Source organism: Bison bison, unplaced genomic scaffold (genome assembly GCF_000754665.1).
Source record: "Bison bison bison isolate TAMUID 2011002044 unplaced genomic scaffold, Bison_UMD1.0 scf7180017860360, whole genome shotgun sequence".
Lineage (NCBI taxonomy): Eukaryota > Metazoa > Chordata > Mammalia > Artiodactyla > Bovidae > Bison > Bison bison.
Window position 1 is genome coordinate 522,270 of NW_011490932.1, and position 8,512 is coordinate 530,781.

The window sequence follows — 8,512 nt, forward strand, 5'->3', positions numbered from 1 at the left end:
ATAAGGGTAGTGTCCATCTGCATATCTGAGGTTATTGATATTTCTCCTGGCAATCTTGATTCCAGCTTGTGCTTCCTCCAGCCCAGCATTTCTCATGATGTACTCTGCACATAAATAAACAGGGTGACAATATACAGGACACAAGTCCCCTTCCTCTTGAACCTCCCACCCACCTCCCACCCCATCACAGAGCACCAAGTTGAGCTCCCCGTGTTGTCTAGCAATTTCTATTTCTTTTTTAACTCAACAACTGTTGCTTTCATATGAGAGAAAGAAAAATAACTACGTAACACAGTAAGAACAGCTAGTATTTACTCTACTTTTGCTAAACTCTGCACTAAGGGCTCTCGATGCATTGTTTCCTTTGTAGTCAATGCAAGGATGTTTACTACGACCACTAGTAAGAGTTTACCCCTAAGGAAACTGAAGCTGTGGTGGCTAACTCACTTCTTCCAAGACTTACAGTTAAGTGGTTGAGCTAGGATTTGAGCTCAGACCTTCTGACGTCAGAGTTGTTAACTGCTAAGTTTCTGCCTACAGTAAGTTCTAAAAAATATCTGAGCCTGCTGTTTAAAAAAGCATGAAATGATTAGAACCAAACCAGTGGACTGGAGCCCAAGTACCTTCCCTGGCTTAATACTGTCTCATAACCCTGTTTTTAAAAATAAGAGGTATCGTAGCCTTTTATTAGTAAATTTCTGAAATTTCAGTGGGAGAGGATTTATTTAATGTACATCTTCCACAATCACAAAATTTTTATTCAGCTGTGCTGGAGTTTGAAAGAGAATAGGGAGGCAGAATAACAAGAGATTTTTGTATTAATGCAGATTGACTGATGTGAAGGAACTGGAGACAAGTAACCTAGCTGGAAAGGTTGGGGGCAGACAACATAGCTTCTTAGAATAAAAACCAAGATATTAGGAGATTCAGAAGTGCCTGTTTAACGTAACTTTTTCAGCTTTGGTGTACCGGTTATTCCACATCCAGTGGATTATAATGAACTCTGAAGGCAAAGTCAATACAGTAACTCCCCTACATAGCAAACTTTCAAGTTGTGAACGTCAGGTGTGAGTGAAATTGCAGCTTGCCCTCTGCCTCCTGTTGCTGACCATCCTTCAGCTCTACCATCTCCCACATCCTCTCCCTCACCATAAGTAACTCTTCTTGCCTGTCCACTCGATGCCATTCCCTATATGCCAGCCCTTGTCCTGTACTTTCCAAGGTGCTGCACTGTTAGATTCAAAATGTTTCTTTATTTTTTGTGTTTGTTTTTTATGTATTATTTGTGTGAAAAGTATTATAAACCTAAAATACAGTTATAATAATACTATTGTAAACCTATAGTACAGTACTATATTGTGTCGGTTGGGTACCTAGGCTAACTTTGTTGGACTTAGGAACAAACTGGACACTCTCAGAAAAGAACTCATTTGCATGTAGGGGACTTACTACAATTAAGTTGAACAAAAATCAGAAAGTGTTGCCCATTTGCATGGAAAATCAGTCTCATACACACACAAAGCCTCTTAAAAACACATTTCTCCCATAATCTAAAATTGGTATACCTGACTCTTTCTAAAACTAGGTAGGGGAAGAGATCGTGAAAAGTTTCCAGTAAAGAAGAAATGTTCATTAGAACTTTTTCTTGAAAGTAATTTTTGAAACCTGTTTAAGTTGTATAAAAGTAATACATGTAGGTAATTTTTAAATATTTAGATCAGAAAATACAAAGAAGGAAACAAAAATCATTCAAGATCACCAGTAGATAACCCCTGATAATATTTGGTTAACATCATCCTAGCTGGTCTCAACGGAGAAGGCAATGGCACCCCACTCCAGTACTTTTGCCTGGAAAATCCTATGGACGGAGAAGCCTGGTAGGCTGCAGTCCATGGGGTCGCTAAGAGTCGGATACAACTGAGCGACTTCACTTTCACTTTTCACTTTCATGCATTGGAGAAGGAAATGGCAACCCACTCCAGTGTTCTTGCCTGGAGAATCCCAGGGATGGGGGAGCCTTGTGGGCTGCCGTCTATGGGGTCGCACAGAGTCGGACACGACTGAAGTGACTTAGCAGTAGCAGCTGGTCTCATGCTACTTTGAAAACAAAAATATTATAGTTAATCTCATTGAATTACAAATGAATAAACTTCCTCAGGTTGATTCTCTCCAGATCAAAGTCTGCTGTCTCCTAACTGCTCCTGCTGGGTCTAGGTTGGGAGCTGGTTAGTTCAGAACTGCACTCAGCCACACCTGTCTTCTCTTGACCGCCTTACCCTGCCCCAGCCTTACTGCCTTAATATGCATAGGTTCTCTCTTTAGTGTGGTTGCTGCTTATGAATTTTTTTCCGCATATTTTTTGTTTATTTCTCTTAGTGTGATAAATAGAGTAAGGAGAAACTCCTCTTGCTGCATTGTATTATCTTTACCTAGAAATCCTAGTGATTAGAATTTAATTTTATGGTACTCATCTCTGTTTTAGACCATGTACAATATAAATCAAGGATGTGATGAAATGTTGCAAGAAATTGTTGATCTGAAACAGAGTTTTTTCCTCTGTTGTTAAATATGAAGAAAATTATAATAATTTTACTAATTATTTTTTCTCTTTCAAATCTTTTAGATTTGTATATAGGTGTTGTATTTTATATGTATCCATGTATGTGTGTGTGTATTATAGTAAAAGCAGTAGTTGTGTGTCACCCAGATAGATGAATTTCTTAACAGTGGTAGACAGATTGCCTTATGTTTATTTGCCACAGCATAAGTAGAATTGTTAATCACGTGTGTTTCTTTTAAAAATAAGACTTTATTTTTATGAATGTTACTTTATCAACACTAAATTTTTACGTTGTCTCCTCAGTGCTAGTATTTATATGTTGGGAGTCATTTATAAATTCTGGTTTCAGAAATTGTGGGCAAAACTCATTTTCCCATATTTTCTACTTTCTTGCCATGGTACCTTGAATTATACACTCTCGGTGACTTCAGACACACTAAGCCTTGTGTTTTCTTTTGAAGCTGTCCTGTACTGTCACTGATATCTTAGAGTACGTGATGTATCTCCTCACTGCAGCATGAGGACATTGGCACTATAGAATGTGTAGTTGGCAGAGAAATGAGGGATGAAGGAAGTCCCATGTCCCCACCCATCCTCACAAAGGAAGGAGTAAACTTGGGCAATGGAAAGTTTGGAGAGAAGACTTCTAATGTGGGTTTTCCCAAGGACCTCTGTGTCTACACTTTTGGAGTCTTTAATGACTGTCCGGAAACTGTATGAGTTTCTAGAATGCCATTGCTGTCTTCCTTTCAACTGGAAAGTAGTTCTGCACACGTTTAACATGAATGCTCTACAAGGTTGACGGCTTGCCTAATTCAAATGAAAAGACATGTTGCATTGTGTCTTGGAGGGGAACCTCTAAAATTAGTATGAAAATGGGATCAGGTTCTAATTCTTGTTAATAGTAAACCCAAGAAGAGAAAGATGAACAACCAGCTATATAGAAAAACATGGGAGGTTCTGTTGACAAGAATGTTTTATATTTAGTTATCTACAACTTTCCCAGTGTCTTAAGGAATTTCCTTGAAGGACCTCTTAACTTAGACTGAATATTAAAAAACAAGTTTTAATTAGGAGGTTTAAATGTAAATGAATTGAGTTTACCATGTACTTCTAAGATTAAACTTACTTAAATTCAATATTTCCATATTTGGCCTTGACAAATTGTCTGTTTAAATCCTATCTTTTAGAAATGCATATAAAATAATTTTCTGATGAATGATAATGGTGTCTGGAAATGTCTACAGAATAATCAGGGAAAGGGTAATGGATGGTGGTTTAGGTAAAGCTGTATTAGCCATGTATTCACTATTCCTCTTTTGCCTTTTTTTTTTCCTTTGCGTTACAGCATAACAGAAAGATCTTTTTCATTCTTAATTCCCTTTCGCACTGTAACGAAACATACAGAAGCAAACTAATAAAGACTGTGGATGAGGACTTCCATAAGTTAATTTTTCAAGTAGCGTTTGCTTTATTTTATATCAACTGTTGTTTAAGATTATGTAGCAGTTTGGACTTCGCACGTGGTGCAGTGGTGAAAACTTCACCCACCGGTGCAGGAGACTCAAGAGACGCAGGTTCAGTCCCTGGGTTGAAAAGACTCTGGAGTGGGAAGTGGCAGCCCACTCCAGTACTCGTGCCTGGAAAATTCCATGGACGGAGCTTGGCGGGCTGCAGTCCGTGGGGTCACAAAAAGTTGGACACAACTGAGTGACTGAGCACAAACACAATAATTTTCTACTGTTAGCCTAGCAATCAGTCCAAATGGTGGTTCTAATAATGTACTGCAAAAAGTGAAGACTACTGCATCATGCTGATAAAGGTGCATTGCTATATATGGGGGAAGAGTTGTTTGTTAACAGCAATGCAGTATTGACAAATTTATTTCCATGGTGTTTTTTTTCCCCCCCCATTATTTTGTTATACTGAATCATACTTTCTTGTTCTAGGCTGCTGAAAATATGACAAGCTGACTTTCTGAAGAAATCCTGATGGGCTATGTCAAGCTGTGTAAGAAGATTGAAGATTGCATTGTAGTCAAGAACACACAATGAAATCACTGCATGTAGCAATGTGGAAACATTGTCTTTTTTAAAAGAATTATAAAACCATAGTTTTATAAATCAGTGGAAAGTGGCTTACAGAGAAAACTATCAGTTGTGTTTACATCACATCTTTTTTTTTTTTTTTTCTTTAACTGCTCTAATGCTTTGGCATTGTTGTGTTCATATTTATGTATTCCTAATTTATAGCTCTGATAGCTTTAATTTTCTAAGCAGTCTGTCCATCAGATGTGCACATCTGCTGTGCCTGGGTGAACTATAGTGGAACCCATCAGCAGTAATGTTGTAGTTAAGACTTGTTGACATTTCCATTATAAACTTAAATTTTGAATTGTTTATGCAAAATAACTGTGGATTTATGTTGTATTAGGCTGAAAGTTGACAGAATTTCCGCTACCATGTATGGATTTTTGATTTAGATTCATTATGCATATCAGAATCTTGTTTTTTATAAGAACATGGAAAACGTGTTGTTAATCTGCTCTTTAACAAAAAATATTTCTTTTTTAAACATAAAGTTTGAGTGGCAGTTAATAGTGTGACCCAGATCATATTAATATTGATTGAAAAGTAAAACTTTCAGAAAACTTAGATTTTAAAGGTAATGACAGTGCTTAGCTTAGTATTATTTGTCATTTGATTCATTTAAATTTAGGGAAGATATTAATTGAGAATGTTTTTCTAAGTTTTTAATTCATAACGAAACAATTCCAACATGAAAAGTCTTTTTACTTTTGTTTAATAAAAATAATTTGAGTGCTTATTTAATAAAATACCTTGAGTGGTTATCTAGTAAACCACCAAACAGGTGGTGACATTCAATAAATAATGTTACTATTTTCTGAAGGAATAAAGATTTCCAGTCATTAAAGAAAAAATAATCACATTTTCTGCATCAGGAATTCTGAATATGCCTTTCTAAGATCATTTTTGTGTGTCATTATTTTTACCCTGTAAGTTTTAACTAATTGAAGTGATGGTTCAAAATAAAGTTTAGAAAACTTAGGATAATATGGTTTCTGTTCCTAACAGAATCTCCATGAACTATTTTTTCCCAAGACTACTACAAATTGAATCTGATCTTTTAAGATTGTGTTAGCTTTCCAGTTAAATGATAGTACAGGCATATACTCTGGTAGCATATTTTGTTCTTCAAACAAACTTAAGTGATATTAATAAGGGTTAATAATATCTAATAGCAACCTTCTGTTCTATTTTAAAAATCTAGTCTTTCGACCACATTGACTTTTGAATGGTGGCATCTTTACCAAGTACACTGAACATCTGTTATAGGGAGAACAGTTTGGGAGACAATAAAGGTTTTGATGATAAGTCATCTATATGATTAAAAAACATTGCAAATACTGCATGTTGTTACTTATATAAAATCAGAAAGAAAACACTCTTGTCAAGCTCCAAAATTTGTATATACTTTTAGGTCATAAGAGTTAATAGTTTTATTTATAACTTTGTAGATTATGTTATTTATGTATGAAACAAAGCCGGAAAATATATTGAGAAGGAGTTCTGTTTACAGAGGACTTTAATGTGTTACATTTCTTAAATGTAAACGTGTATTTTCAATGCATACTTAAGTAATACTTAAGGAAACCAAACAAAGTAATGATACAGTTGCATTGTTGGGTGTGTTGTCAGTGTCCGAAATAAAACCATTTTGGTGATACCAGCCTGTACTTCTGATTTAAAGTTTGTTTCTGTGAATTCAACTTGTGTTTCTATAAGTATTTGGTAAATATTTAGATGCTTTTTTTGGAGAAGGACATGGCAACCCACCCCAGTATTCTTGCCTGGAGAATCCTGTGGACAGAGGAGCCTGGTAGGCTGCTCTCCATAGGGTTGCATAGAGTTGGACACAACTGAAGCGACTTAGCGTGCATGCATTGGAGAAGGAAATGGCAACCCACTCCAGAATTCTTGCCTGGAGAATCCCAGGGACAGAGGATGCTTTTTAAGTTATGTGTAGTTGAAGACTATTTAAAGATGATAGGCTTTATAATTTACGGTTTAAAATTAGGCTTGAGGTAGTAAAATGAATACTTTTCCCCTGGTAGTAAAAGGCAATAGCTATAACATTTACCCTGTCTTGAAAACAAAGTTGGCGTTTCAACATGTGAAATTGTTTTTCTGTATTTGAAATAAGAGGTTTCCATAGTGGATAATATGAAACTTCCATGTTTCAAACATACTGTATGTTTTTAAACATTTAAACTAATTAAAAAGTTTAGTCTCACACTAGCCACATTTTTTGTTGTAATACAATGTACACAACATAAAACTTCACATTTTAACCATTTGTACAGTTCGGTGACATTAAAAATATTCACTTTTAACACCTGCCTCAACAATAGAGCCCAAATCTTTTTAGTCATGGTTTAAGTGACAGTTGGGATCTCTGTTAGGAAACTTTGGGCTGAATTGTGTTTCTCTAAATCCGATGTTGAAACAGTAACCTCCAGTTACTCTAGAGTGTGATTATATTTAGGGTTCAGTTCAGTTCAGTCACTCAGTCGTGTCCGACTCTTTGCGACCCCATGAATCGCGGCACACCAGGCCTCCCTGTCCATCACCAACTTCCAGAGTTCACTCAAACTCATGTCCACTGAGTCGGTGATGCTATCCAGCCATCTCGTCCTCTGTCGTCCCCTTCTCCTCCTGCCCCCAATATTAGGGTAAGGGCCTTGAAAGAGGTGAGTAAGTTAAACATGGGTCTTTAGGGTGAGAACTAACCCAAGCTGACTGCTAATCCTGTACGGACACACACTGACACCAGGGCTGCGTGTGCACAGAAAAAACCCTGTGAGGATACATGGAGAAGGCGGCCGTCTACCAGCCGAGGAAAGGGGCTTAAGACAACAAGCCACCCAACAACTTTATCTTGAACTTCCAACCTTCAGAACTGTGAGGAAATGTCTGTTTAAGCCACCCAGTCGGTAGTACTTTTTTATGGCAACTGTAACAGACTAATAAAGGAATAAATATAAAAGTGCCTGTTATCGACAAACCATTGTAGTTAATCTAAAGCAAAGCTAAACAAACTGGAAAGATAAAATATGCTTTTTTTTTTTTTTAAGCAAAGCCTTGATGGCTGCCTTATCCCATGTTGGTGAACATGTTGAGTCCTGCTTAGGAACTCAGCTGAAAATAGCCAGCCATCTGAGAAACCTGAATCCGAAAGAATCGTTTTGGTTGGTGATAGTTCCCAGTACATAGTCCCTGTGGTTTTAAAGACTGGTATGATTTAATATCATTTAAGTTAAGAGGAATCTTTGGGAAAGGGCTTTTATGAGACAGAAGTGTGTATTTCACTAGTACTGAGACCCATATAAAGGAATAGAAATTGTTGAACCATTTACATGCAGGCAGGTTGAAGAGCCAAGTGGACAGTATTGCTGAGAAACCAAGATGGTAACCCACTGGATAAAGACCTCGCAGAAAAAAAATAGATGAATAAAAGTGCTTTGATATTTACCAGTGGAAAGTATATTTACACAAACTCCATGCAAATGGAGTTGGGTTTTATTTGCATAACAAGTAGAAGATGGATTTGCTTTTCTAAAGACTTCATCACTTGAATCACTGCTGTGCTTAGTGGCTCAGTCGTGTCTGACACTTGTGACCCTATGGACGGTAGCCCGCCGGGCTCCTCTGTCCATGGGGATTCTCCAGGCAAGAATACTGGAGTGAGTCGCCATGCCTTGCTCCAGGGGATCTTCCCAACCCAGGGATGGAACCCAGGTCTACCTGCCGCATTGCAAGTGGATTTTTTAATGTCTGAGCCGCCAGGGAAGCCCAAGAATACTGGAGTGGGTAGCCTATCCCTTCTCCAAGGGATCTTGCCAACCCAGGAATTGAACTGGGGTCTCCTGCA

General features: G+C 37.4%; 1 protein-coding gene across 1 annotated transcript in view; it reads left to right on the top strand.

Moving 5' to 3' along the window:
* The window catches only part of MZT1 (mitotic spindle organizing protein 1), a 15,281-nt gene extending 8,964 nt beyond the window's left edge, over window positions 1–6,317 (top strand). Inside the window, exon 3 of the mRNA XM_010832001.1 lies at window positions 4,510–6,317. Coding sequence (XP_010830303.1) covers window positions 4,510–4,533 — 24 coding nt within the window. The 3' untranslated portion in view covers window positions 4,534–6,317. The remainder of the gene's footprint in view (window positions 1–4,509) is intronic.
* Window positions 6,318–8,512: the final 2,195 nt, after the last annotated feature.